The following is a 13,787-nucleotide window of genomic DNA, read 5'->3' as shown; positions in this document are numbered from 1 at the left end:
TTCAAGAGATAGCCTCCCAGGAATTACCTTCAAAAATCTAACGGTTCTAACACAAACATGACACCCTCTCAATTTTGTGCAGACCTGTCATTCATATTGCTGGCTTACTTTTGTAATCTTGGGCATGTGTTCTCAGTGCATGTCCCCTTAATTCAATGAGCCATGGTGTGAATTAACGATATTCATGCAACTAAACCATTCAATGGGCAGCACAGCGGTTCAGTGGCCAAACCAAAGCACCACATAGTTATCCGATGATTCCTGGAGGCCTAGCAAAAGGAGGAACCCAAACTTACACTGCAAGCAACAAATCAGATTTCTGCTCCCTCCCGCCATCCCTGCACAGTTCCCTTTGTCTGCATAGGAGTATTTCAGAATAGCTACAACCATTTGACAATAAAAAATGCAGAAAGCCAAATGTAATCATCTTAAAAAGAAACAGAAATTGAAAGAACTAAGAATGACAAATATTACGATGACAGAAAAGTTATGAAGAATCACCTGTTGACGTCATCCACACATCTGCCATGGATACAAGGACTACTCTTGCACTCATCAACTTCAGATATACAGTGAGCATCGTGATAGCCCTCAGGGCAACGGCATGTGAAGCCATTCATCTGATCGAAACATGTGCCACCATTGTGACATGGGTTGGATGCGCACTCATTGATGTCAATGTTGCACATGGGACCTGCAGGCAGGAATGGAGAAACATATGAATAAGCAGACAGACAGTTTTAAGGAGCCTAACCTAGAGACAGAGGCATACCCCTTCAATGTTTTAAACACCATTTCTCACCTGGTTTCATACTCATTCCAATTAGAAATAAGATTGCAAATAGCACAGCAGATTGCAAGTGGGCCTGTTATATATGTGTGAGAGTGAGTGTCTGCAATGGAGAGTGAGCGCGAAAGGGACAGGGTATATGCATGAGAGAGAGATAGAGAGAGAGAGAGAGAGATGGGGAGATGATGGCTTAGTGGTATTATCACTAGACTACCAGCGACCCAGGTAATGTTCCAAGGACCCTGGTTTTAATCCTATGGTAGTTGGTGAAACTTGAATTCAATAAAAATCTGGGATTAAGAGTCTAATGATGACCTTGAAGGCATTAGCAATTGTCAGAAAAATCCAGATGCTTCACTGATATCCTTTAGGGAAGGAAACTGAAGTCCTTACCTGGTTCGACCTCCATGTGACTCCAAACCACAGAAGTTGCCCACTGGATAAGGAGGGATGAACAATAAATATTGGCCTAGCCAGTGATACCACATCCAGTGAATGAATAAATCAAGAAGTGTGAGAAAAAGGGAGAGCGACTGGAGATTTCCTGTATGCTTTGAGAAACCAAATCACAAACCTGTTTATAATGATTTGGAGGTGCTGGTGTTGGACTGGCGTAGACAAAGTTAAAACTCACACAACACCAGGTTATAGTCCAACAGGTTTATTTGGAAGCACTAAGTTTCGAAGTGCTGCTTCTTCATCAGGTAGTTGTGGAGCTCCACAGCTTCCTGATGAAAGAGCAGCACTCTGAAAGCTAGTGCTTCCAAATAAACCTGTTGGATTATAACCTGGTTTTGTGTGTGTTTTAACTCTGCTTATAATGAGTCAGTTTATTATTTCACCATAGAGGAACTCACTTTCATCCAGCCATGCTCTCTCCCCAACCATCCATTTGGAAACAATGAGTGAGCTAGATGTCACCAACATTATAACAGAAACAGAATTCTGAAGCATTACAAATAAGCGAATTACATTGCAGTTTCTGTGATATTCACTACTGCAAGAACAGGACGTGTGAACACAACACCTATAAAGTGTACAATGAACTCTAGCAAGAAAAGATTGCCTTGTGCATTTTACCAAAACTTCAGTAACATGGAGGGGCTGATAAAGAATGGTGGAGACTGTAGATTTGAAGATATACAGATTCTAGTTGAACATCACATGACTTTGAAAAGTGTGGCTGCTGTATACTTGGGAGCAAGAGCTGGATGTGGAATGGATACGAAGGTATTTGCACAGAACACCTACGGCTGTTTTGTTTTATAAGAGGAGTCAGTTTGTTTCTTTCATTCTCCCATCTTCATACACAGTCTTCCTTACAAATTTACTCTCATATTCATTTCGCAGACTTCATGTCTTATACGTGACCCAAACGACCCCTACATATATTTGTTCAGGTTTGAGTCCAATTTTTATTCTGTTAAATTGTGAAGATCTCCAAATCCTATTTTGTTCCAATTTTTCAACCCAGTTCCTGGTCTTTTCGAACTTGGGTGTCAGTTGCGGTAACATTTTCCTCCAAAGTCAGAAGGTCGTGAGCTGAAGATGTGAAAGCAAGGTCCGACTTGCCTTCTCTCACATACGCCAATGATCTTGTGGCATTGTTGTTTGGAAGAAAAGTGACTTAGTCCCTCCCATTGTCCTGATCAATATTTATTCCTCAACTAACAATCACAATGGATTACCGGAGTATTATCAAAATGCAGTCTGAGGGACCTTGTAGTTTGTGAATAAGCTGCCATGCTTCCAACATTAGGAAAATGACTGCCCTTCAAATATGCTGCAAGGTTCGTGGGAACTCGCTGAATTTGGAAAAGCGCTGGACTAATGCAACGTCAGGTTCACCAACCAGAGCTGGTGTTTAGTGTTTCATTTCTTTGATAATGAGAGTGCACCAGTGCTGTGAGGTTTTTCAAAATGGAGACATTAGCATCTTGGGACAAGTTGCACACAAGTTAGAAAGCAGGACAGTACAGTGTGACAACTGTGGCACCTCATGTCTTCATTTAGTCCCGTCACAGGAGCTGAACTTACCTGTATAGCCAGGGCTGCATACACAGTCGTACCGATTAATACCATCTTGACAGCTCCCATAACTACATGGATTGCTAATGCAGTCATCGTAGTTAATCTCACAATTGACACCTGCAGGATCATCAAAAGAAATTTTTAAAAATGCTTTCTGTTCTACACTGGTGCATTTAGCAAGATCAAATAATTCAACTAGGACAAGTGCAACCACTCAAATATTACGACGTGGAAGGTCCTCCATGTTGTCTGCATGAACTGTTTAACAAGAGTCACTAAAAATTGTGAAAGATCAGAATATTATGATATAGTTATCACTATTATTGATTCTGGACTTCCAAATTTGAACTGTGCCTGGACAACACACACTTACTTTCCTGACTCACCAGCATGGAATAACCTTAATTATAAACAATGGTTCACAAAAGTGGTTAGCACTGCTGCCTCACAGCACCAGAGACCAGGGTTCAATCCCCGCCTCAGGCAACTATCTGTGTGGAGTTTGCACATTCTCCGTGTCTGCGTGGGTTTCCTCTGGGTGCTCCGGTTTCCTCCCACAGTCCAAAAATGTGCAGGTTAGGTAAATTGACCGTGCTAAATTGCCTATAGTGTTCGGTGAAGGGGTAAATGTAGGGGAATGGGGCTGGGTGGGTTGCGCTTTGGCGGGTCAGTGTGGACTTGTTGGGCTGAAGAGCCTATTTCCACACTAAGTAATCTAAAAGGAAACACATCCTACCGAGTGAAATAGGGGCAGTGATTGTGATCAGCCAGCCGTGGACTATGACCAATTTTCTGGACAACTTTTCTGCACTCAAATGGGTCAGTTTCTTTGCCACTTACCCGAGGTACCAACAGGACAGTGGCAGATGTAATTGTTCACACGATCTTGACAGGTGCCACCATTCTGGCAGGGACTACTTTGGCATTCATTGATCTGCTCACTGCAGATTGGACCCTTGTAGCCGGCTGTACAGTTGCAGGTGTAGCTAGCTATTCCGTCCACACATTTTCCATAGTGGCAAGGGTCCGGGAAGCAATCATCTTCATTAATCTCGCAGGTAGTCCCTGTAAAGCCTTTGAAATCAGAGGGGTGGAGGCAAGAGCAAGACAGAAAGAAAAAAGAAGCACCTTTAATGTTTACAATCCATTATATTTTCATTCCGTATTTCTCAAAAGTTCAATGACTTTCTACAAATCGCCACTGGCTAAACTTTAACTGACTACAACGTCTTCTGGAACTAGAGTGTATCGGCAACTGAGTGACAAGTAATTTGCTGTGCCAAGTAATCATTCTTACCTGCGAAGTCACAACCCTTTCTTGATCTGCCAAATGTTTTGTTCATCAACTGATGAATTGGTTAACACAAAAAAAAAATTGAAGCAGCAGCACATGACAAGGTTGTTGCAAAACCTTCCTTGGGCAAGTAAAGCCGCAAACGTTCAGCAGCTTGCCCTGGATCCGGCAGTGGTCATTGTAAAGGGCACCAAGCACTTGGTGAACCTCCCAAGAATGCACAGGGCTGAAAAACAGACTGGCAGCGCAGCAGTTAAAAGCGAATGTGAGAAAGTTATTTTTATTCCAAAGTGTCCTGAGGACAACTAACTTAATGCTGAAATAAGTTGCAGGGTACTGTTAGTGAAAGCATCAGTAAAAGCCGAGCAGGATCCTCCTCCAACAGCAAGGAAATTCAAGTTTCCTTTGGAATGTGAGTGATGATTCAGGGAGAGGTTGAACATGGAGCCCTCAGCTGCCAGACAGCAAACATTTGAACAGCCATTGTTCAGCAGCCTTTTCCAATGCATCAGTTTCTTTCTCAGCTGGGGTTGACAGAAACGGGATTGCTCACCGGAGGCCATAAAAGGTGGGGGATAAATTTCAAGGCAAGGCAATTTATCAAAGCCTTCCTCGAGTGCAAACGTTCACATGCGCGAGATGTTTAGTTTCATTTCCAGCATTTTGAGCATCGATGGGCTTACCTTCACTGCAATCACATTCAAAGGCATTTGGGCGATCAATACACTTGGCTCCATGTTGGCATGGTGTGCTGGCACACTCATCGATGTCAATCTGGCACATACTCCCAGCAAAACCTGCACATATGCACACAGAAACAATACGCAAATCAATGAATCCTTAAACTGTCTTAACTTTTATTCTTAAATAGCATCTGGGCACCACTGGTGTGGCCAAAATTTGTTGCCCGTTCCTAATTACAGTCAAGAAAATGGTGGCAAACTGCCTTCTTAAGTCGCTTCTACAGATCTCTCTCTGCACAACCACTGTTGACCAGCTCAGTGTTTTTCTAGCATTTTCTGTTTTTATCTCAGATTTCCAGCATCTGCAGTGCCCTGCTTACCAGCCATTGTGCAAAGCCCGAGTTGTTACAATACTTCCCTTGAATCCAGACCATTCCACTCTCCTCAATCGTCCTGTTCAAAAGGTTAAGTGCCTCCATAAATTGTTGCTGTATGACCAACTAAACCTTCCCCCACCCCGCTAATGCAGGAATAGTACAACTGTTGGATTAAGCACCTACTTGCAATCTTAACCCAGACATCAGGAATACAAATGGTGGAAGGAAATCTCTGCTCACACGGTACAAGATGCTACAGTGAAAATACAAGTATAAACACCACTGGCAACGGTTAAACAAACAAAAACCAATAAGTTGGAAGGTGAACTGCACAAGACATTCAGGTCATGGAGCCAAATGCTACTTCCTGCAGTTTAAAAGTTAAAGGCTCATTTTAAAAACTGATGCAAGTTTACTGAAGCTTCATTCCACAATCCTCCACCAACCCTATCTCCCCAAAGCAGATCGCGTAGCTTGTCCAAATTTCTACAAAGCAGCAGATTACAAAACTAGTAGCAGACATTATGGGTTTGCTCGCATTAAAGCAAGATGTAGCTGGAATATAGGCTGAAGGTCTGACAATGTGTGTTCCAAATGCTGAAAACGTCAAACCCTGATCTAAGTAAAGATATCAATTTGAAAACAAAAATATCAGCAGACAATGCGATACTCAGCATCAAACTGGGAAGAGCAATGTTCTGTCGGGCTATGGGAAGCTCCAATAAATATGCAGTGCCTTAATTTCACACTTTTCTTTCTTTTCTCCCCCTGCCACCTACTCATCATGAGAAAAAAAGCTTCTATATAGTAGAACATACTCAAAGATTCACCCCCTGTGCAGCACTGGAAACCAGCACAAAGGGATTTCCGGCCTTGTGGGAGCGCATTGAGGAGCTTGGTTAGACCATGGCTAGCCAAAGTGCTGGCAGGCAGCAGGGCTGAATTGAGCTGAACAGCTCCTGGGCCACGAGGCTCTGCCTGTGCTTCAAATGACACATCAGCGTGAACTGCGGCCTGGCAACAGCTGACACAAGCCCTGGAATCCTGTCTGTGTGTGTAACGGAGAACAGAGCTGCTCTCAGGCCCCAAGGAACCTCCGGGAAGGGTGGCGAAGATTCCCAAGCTTTGATAAAATCATTTCCTCGTCTCCTTGGAGTGTCCCTAGATTCGAAGCTGAAGCAGAGCAATAGCTCAGAAGGGATGCACATTTTTCTGTGCCCGAGGGTCACAGAATGGAAGAGTTCGCCAAAGCTGCAGCCCATATTCTGTCTGTACCCCGATAAATTGCCAAGACTTAGATCAAAACTGCCAGCAACAGCAACTGCTGTTCAGAAATAACAGAAGTCTTTGTACTGCATTCTACTCGTTCAGCAATTCTATAACTTCCTTTTAACACTAACCTACACTGACAAAGCTTTTAGTCCTCGTCGAAGTGATTGATGTGCTAAAATAAAATTCAAGAATAAACTGGACAACTAATGCTGAAAGAACAATATGGGAATGGAAAAAGAGTTTAATTTCTCACAATTTCCTATCAAGAGTGCTCAGGGAAAACAGCTTTTGATATCTTTGGGATATCAGTATAAGGCTTTGTTCCCATTGAATTCTATACTATCTAAAAAGAAAAGGACTTGATTACATGGAAATCTGCAAAACCAAAGATAATAGGGACAATTTCAGTCTTGCAGAATTCTGCATACTGAGAATTGAATTGTTTAGTTTGCTGGGGTCTATACAACTCAAGTTCATGATGGGTTTGCTTCCTTACAGTTCCACAGTACTTAATGGCACAGCACCTTTCTAGACCTTAACGCTGGAAGAGTATCTCCCACTGAAGCAAATGGAGCTGCAATGGGACATAAGTAGCAAATCCAAAAGGGTCAGAGTTGAGACTTGCCATTTTGGGTCTGGTGAGCCATAAGAAAAGACAAAGCAAAAAGCCAGTATATGTCCATTAACTTCATATTAACATACAAAGGCAACAGTAACCCAATCAGCTTTTCAAGCCTGCTTTGTCATTCAATAAGATCATGGCTGATCTGATTTTAACCTCAACTCTACATTCCTCCATATCCCCAAGAATCTTTCAGTTCTTGGGAATCGCAAGTCTGCTACCTCTGCCTTAAAAATATTTAAAGCATCCGCTGCATTAGAGGAAGGGAACTCTAAAGACTCAGCCCTCAGAAAAAACATGTTTTCTCATGTCTGTTGCACTCCTTATTTTGAACTGTGGACCATCGTTCTAGATTCTCCCACAAGATGAAGCATTCTTTCCACATTCACCTGATCAAGTCTCCTTAGAATCTTATATGCTTCAATGAAGTCACCTTTGATTCTTCTAAACACCAGAGGATACAGGCCGAACCTGCCTAACCTTTCCTCAGCCAGCAATCTGCTCATTTCTGGCCTTAGCCTAGTAAATCTTCTCTGAACTACTTTGAATACATTAGCATCCTTTCATAATTACAGTGACATGTATTGTACACAGTATTGCAGTTGCGATCTCACCAATGTCCTGTGTACCCGAAGAACAACCTCCTTATTCTTGCATTTAAATTCCCCTCAGAATAAACCAAGTTCTATTAGCTTTCCTGATTACTTGCTGTACCAGCATACTAACTTTCTGTTATTCATGAACTAGGACACCCAGTATCTCAGAGCTCTGCAATCTCTCACTAATATGCTTCTTGTTTTATTTTCTTCTAACAATATGGATAATTTTACACTTTTGCACATTAGACTCCATTTGCAAAATTTTTGTCCGCTTATTTAAACTATCTGTAACTCTTTGGAGCCTCCTTATGTCCTCTTCACAATTCACTTTCCCTCCTAATGTTAGGTTATCAGCAAGTTTAACTACAAAACCTTTGATCCCTTAATCAAAGGATTATTTATATTAATTGTAAAACATTGGGGCCCCAGCACGACCTCCGCAGTACACACCACTCACAAAATCCTGCCAGCCTGAAAAAGACTAATGTATTCCTACTCTGTGCTTCTTGCTGGCCAGCTAAAACTTCTAACCATCATTATGAATTTTTATTTTCAATAGCCTTTGATATGGCACCCTACCAAATGCCTTCTAGAAATCTAAATACAATACACCTAATAGTTCCCCTTGATTTACAACACAAGTTACTACTTCAAAGATGTTCCAATAAATGAGTTACTTCCCTTTGACAAAGGGCTTGGCCTATTGTGAAGCAGCAACCCTGATGGCCTTAGAATGGAAATTATTGAGCTTCCTAGACATTGGCACCCTTGAACTTTAAATATGTGTCAAACATCATAAAAAACTAAGAACTACTAAGCTTATTAGATAGTTTGAACCTATTAGTTTAGGTTCAAGCATCTTCATTGTACACAGCTTGTTATTTTTAAATTCATGCTCCCAATTCCTTCCAACCTCTTGCCAGCTGAGCATCAATGCAAAACAAATTCTAAAAGTTGTGGGTACATCTTACACTGCCACTCAACAGTTCAAATACATTCGCTCGATACTTCACCGCAAATCTGACTCCTGATTTTGGAGACAGCGAGGACTGCAGATGCTGGGAAGTCAGAGTCAATAAAGTGTGGAGCTAGAAAAAGCACAGCAGCTCAAGGAGCATCAGAAGAGCAGGAGCGTGCGTTTCTGGTTGGCATCCTTCATTGGTCCTGATGAAAGGTTCCGACACAAAATGTTGACTCTCCTGCTCATCTGATGCTGCTTGATCGGCTCTGCTTCCTCCAGCTCCAAACCTTACCTCACTCTTGGGTTTTATAGAGTTCCTAAAATTATTCTGGATAATTATGAGTTCTGTTCACTACTTTCCCTGAAAATTCCAGGATATTTATCTGACACAGATACTTTGCTGACATTTAATATCTTGCAAAACATGCTTCAGAAACAGCTGCTTGTGATTTTAACCAGTGCCAGCAATGAAGCAATCAACCCCAACAAGATGAGTTTATTTAAAACTACGACTGTACAGGCATGAAAAATCTGCAAGTATTCCACTGATAAAAAGATAGGTGAGCTTCAATATCAGCTTCTATCATAACTTTGGATCAAAGCTACAGTAAAAGTTCACCAAGCTGGTCAACTAACTCAACAGGGATGCTATTCAGAGCACCATCAATGTGTAACCCTGTTCAAGAGAAGATGGGACTAAGTTTGCTTACAAAGGTGTGGGGACACCAGTGCTTTCCTTTTAGGGAAACAGAGAGGTAATTAAGTGAAAGATATTTTTACATCTGTCTGAAAATATTAGTCCTGCTGTAAATGGAACCATCAGTAAAAGTCTCCTCTTAAAATTCAGCTCAGTATACATTGGAGAGTGGGACACTTGAAGAGCAACCTCTCCAACATGCAGGGGTTGAGACATCATGTTACGGTTGTACAGGACATTGGTAGGGCCATTTTTGGAATAACGTGTTCAACTTATAAGGACGTTGCCAGGGTTAGAGAGCTTAAGCTATACAGAGATACTGAATAGGCTGAGGCTATTTTCCCTGGAGCATTGGAGGCTGATGGGCGACGTTATTATGGATTTATAAAATCTATCCATGAGGAGCATGGATAGAGTGAATAGACAAGGTCTTTTTCCTAGAGTAGGGAAGTCCAAAAGTAAAGGGCATAGATTTAAAGTGAGAGGGAGAGGATTTAAAAAGAGACCTAAGGGTAACCTTTTAATGCAGAGGGTCGTGTATAGAATGAGATGCCAGAGGAAGCGGTGGAGGCTGGTACAATTACAACATTTAAAAGGCATCTGGATGGGTACACGAATAGGAAGGGTCGAGAGTGATATGGACTAAATGCTGGCAAATGGGACCAGATTAATTTAGGATACCTGGTCGGTATGGTCGAGAGTTGGACCGAAGGTCTGTTTTTGTGCTATACAACTCTATGATCCTAAAAGAGATCCCAAAGAAAAATATTTCATAAGTCCTCATTCCTGCTGAAGGGCTTATGCCCAAAACGTTGATTCTCTTTTCCAGCACCACACTCTCGGCTCTGATTTCCAGCATGTGTAGTCCTCACTTTCTCCAAAGTTAAAATATGTTATGTGTAACATTCTAATTATTCTACACAAATTTTCATTTCACATTGTATATGTCAGCATATCATGTATAAAACAAATATACACATGAATATAGATACTTACACATAAGCACAATAGGACGTTAAATTATCATTACATCACTTTGTTAAATAAGTTAGCAAGAAATCATGGTGAATGATTAAGGTATATCCTCTTTTTACTTCTTGGACTTAATTCTCTCCACACCTCATAATGATGTTAACTGCTGGATTTCTTTCTTCCTACAGCCAGTGGTCAATCCTTCACCAGTGTCTCAGGCAAGTGGCCATAATTCTCACACATGTGTTGAAACTGAGTGTAGGCAAACTATTGGGAGGTAGAGCACATCACTGCTACATTTGATATTTTTCCCGTTACGTCCACACCGAGGAACCGAAGAGTAACCCACCCGGACCCATTCCCCTACTCTATATTTACTCCTGACTAATGCACCTAACACCATTTCTCATCATGGCCAAATCACCTGATCTGCACATCTTTTGGATTGTGGGAGGAAACCCATGCAGACACTGGGAGGATATGCAAACTCCACACAGATAGTCGCCCGAGGCAGGAATTGAACTTGGGTCCCTGGCGCTGTGAGGCAGCAGTACTAACCACTGAGCCACCGTGATACTTCACAGTGATACTTCACAGTAATGGTTCAGTTTGATCTCTGAAGTCCTCCGCTACATAAATATACCCAGTAGTAGTTACAAGGGGAGAAGTGCAAAGAAAAAAAGACACAGGATCACGCCGTCAATTACTGGACTGTCCAATAATACAACAGTGAGGAAAGCGACCACTTGTGGGCGGCATGGTGGCACAGTGGTTAGCACTGCTGTCTCACAGCGCCTGAGACCCGGGTTCAATTCCCGACTCAGGCGACTGACTGTGTGGAGTTTGCACGTTCTCCCCGTGTCTGCGTGGGTTTCCTCCAGGTGCTCCGGTTTCCTCCCATAGTCCAAAGATGTGCGGGTCAGGTGAATTGGCCATGCTAAATTGCCCGTAGTGTTAGGTAAGGGGTAAACGTAGGGGTATGGGTGGGTTGCGCTTTGGCGGGTCGGTGTGGACTTGTTGGGCCGAAGGGCCTGTTTCCACACTAAGTAATCTAATCTTGTATTCGGACAGCATCCTCAGGCAGAGAAATACACATTCTTAGCTTTGCAAAACAGTGTCTCCTCAGTATAGCAGGATTCCAATTACAAAAATAGGGCTGACAAATGGATATATCTGAAAAGGTGAACAAGTAGTAAAATAAAACTCCTAACAAAAGGTTCCTGGAAAGGCTAGCCTTCCAGAAGTTTTAGTTCCTTTTCATAGGATGTGCAGATTTTTCCCCCTCCCCCAGTCTAGAGTTTTCAGCAACTTGTATTATTGCAAGAAAGTTTCTGACTCAGCAATTAATTCTTACATTTTTTCCCCCTCTCCCTGCATCAATGAAGTACTATTATACCACAGAATCTATAAAGGTCATGAGTTCTGTTAGTTACAAAGTGAGCAGCTTAGTGTTTGTACAAGTTTGCCTCTTCTTGCAAAGTTCAGAAACGAAGACATGATGTTTGAGGTGGTGGGTGGGTGGGGAGTGGGCAATTTGCGAGGTGGGGGGGGGGGGGGGGGGGGTGGGCGAGGGGAGCTGTAATTGTGAAAGAAAACAGGAGAAAAATCGAACAAGTGTGGGTTGTCCAACGGCGTGGAACAGTGCTCTGATTGTGTGCATTTGAAGCAGTCTCTGCAGATGCCTTCACACTCCGCAACGAGGCTGTGTTCCCATTGGTATTCTGAGCAGACAGAGCTCCTCTCCTCTGCTGGCCCTCTTCTCGAGTAGCACTGATGGATTAACTGAGCAGAATGGGTCTTGTCAGAAGCAGTCAGCCACTACGAGGGCTACGAACTGCTTTCATTAAAAATATACTGCAGTGTCAGACAACATGGCCAGTTATGAAAGGACAGTGAGACCTATTGTGAGATGACTGACAAAATCCCTTGTCTGAATAATTTATTATTAGTTACTGTCAGAGAAATGACATGGTTATGTGAAGCAAAATGCTGTTTAAAGAACAGCACCGTCATGGTGGTCACAACACAGTGTATTCATAAACCAGGATCTTTTATACCAACTTCAGAACCATATGGAGGATTATGATTCCTAATGAAAATACAAGGAATTTAAACTGGTGAAAAGCAAGCAATTCGGACACCTACATGCCAATTCTGGGATGACCTAGCTAAAAGGTCACATCTTCATGAATAACAATTAGATTGTTCACTCCCAACATGCTTTAGAGCATCGTCTCTTCTATCTCTAGTGGCACCTAATACTCCACACCATCCTCGGGTGCATCAAGTTCCAAGTAAAAACTGAAAGCATGCCCAGTTCCACCTCAGCTCGTCATTGCAGGGACTGTTTGATTGTCACATGTGCCTGTGAAGTGCAGGAATATATGTGCTCAGGGCACAGTTACTTTTTCAGAGCCAAACTAGGCCCTAGACCTCACCTGGTACCCACAATTTGGAATCACAGAATCCTTACAGTGTGCAAGCAGGCCATTCGGCCCAACGAGTCCACACCGACCCTCTGAAGACATTCCACCCAGACCTAATTCCCTTACCCTCTACCTGTAACCCTGTATTTCACTTGGCTAATCCACCTAGCCTGCACAACCCTGGACGCTATGGGCAATTTAGCATGGCCAATCCATCAAACCTGCACGCCTTTGGACTGTGGGAGGAAACTGGAGCACCCGGAGGAAGACCATGCAGGCACAGAAAGAATGTGCAAACTTCCACACGGTCACCCGAGAATGGAGTCGAACCCAGGTCCCTGGCACTGTTAACCACCGTGCCACCCTATTAAATTTGCTTTAATGCCCACTGCTTATCATGGCTGAAATGAATTAACACAAATATGATAGTTACCGATGTTGGGCACTGTTACCACAAAACAAATCTGACAATATAATCCATTTGATAAATTCATGTGGAGTGGCCAACAGCAAGGTGTAAGAGTGACTAAAGTTTGATTTCCCATGGGGAGGTAAAGAGCCTGAAGAAATGTGCAGAAACCAGAGAGGCCAATGGGATTCAGGGTGTCATTCATTGCAGATGTGTCAGTAAGTCATTGAAATGACCCATGAACATAGATCTCAACACTGCAGCTTCACAGAAAAATTATACTTCTCTCGATCTGTAAAAACCTACTCACCAGATGGGCATTTGCAAGCAAATCTGTTCACCTCATCCTTGCACACACCGTTGTTTAAGCATGGCTGGCTTTCACACTCGTCGATGTTCAACTGACAGTACGTCCCCGCAAAACCTAACATTAGCAAAACATGAAGACTCAATGACAAGCTCTTTAAAAACCACAATTAATGAAACAAGTATGCGCCTCAAAATGATAAATTCTAACACATTAATGGAATGAGGCGGCAGCTCGACAACTTTATTTATTTCCAACAATCCTCCATATTTTTCTCTATTCATAGATGTCAGTGGGTAGCACTATTGCATTTTCAGTTCCCACTCAAGATACTTCAGCAATGAATC

At 42.5% G+C, this 13,787-nt stretch overlaps 1 protein-coding gene across 1 annotated transcript in view; it reads right to left on the bottom strand.

Moving 5' to 3' along the window:
• Positions 1-13,787, bottom strand: part of LOC132818941 (neurogenic locus notch homolog protein 2-like) — a 158,129-nt gene that overhangs the window by 49,242 nt on the left and 95,100 nt on the right. Inside the window, exons 9-13 of the mRNA XM_060830086.1 lie at positions 13,444-13,557; positions 4,799-4,912; positions 3,662-3,895; positions 2,828-2,938; positions 502-694 (exon numbers count right to left, since the gene is read on the bottom strand). Of these exons, the coding sequence (XP_060686069.1) occupies positions 502-694; positions 2,828-2,938; positions 3,662-3,895; positions 4,799-4,912; positions 13,444-13,557 (766 nt within the window). The remainder of the gene's footprint in view (positions 1-501; positions 695-2,827; positions 2,939-3,661; positions 3,896-4,798; positions 4,913-13,443; positions 13,558-13,787) is intronic.

The sequence above is a fragment of the Hemiscyllium ocellatum genome, chromosome 9, assembly GCF_020745735.1.
Source record: "Hemiscyllium ocellatum isolate sHemOce1 chromosome 9, sHemOce1.pat.X.cur, whole genome shotgun sequence".
NCBI lineage: Eukaryota > Metazoa > Chordata > Chondrichthyes > Orectolobiformes > Hemiscylliidae > Hemiscyllium > Hemiscyllium ocellatum.
This window is presented reverse-complemented; position numbering and strand designations above follow the sequence as displayed.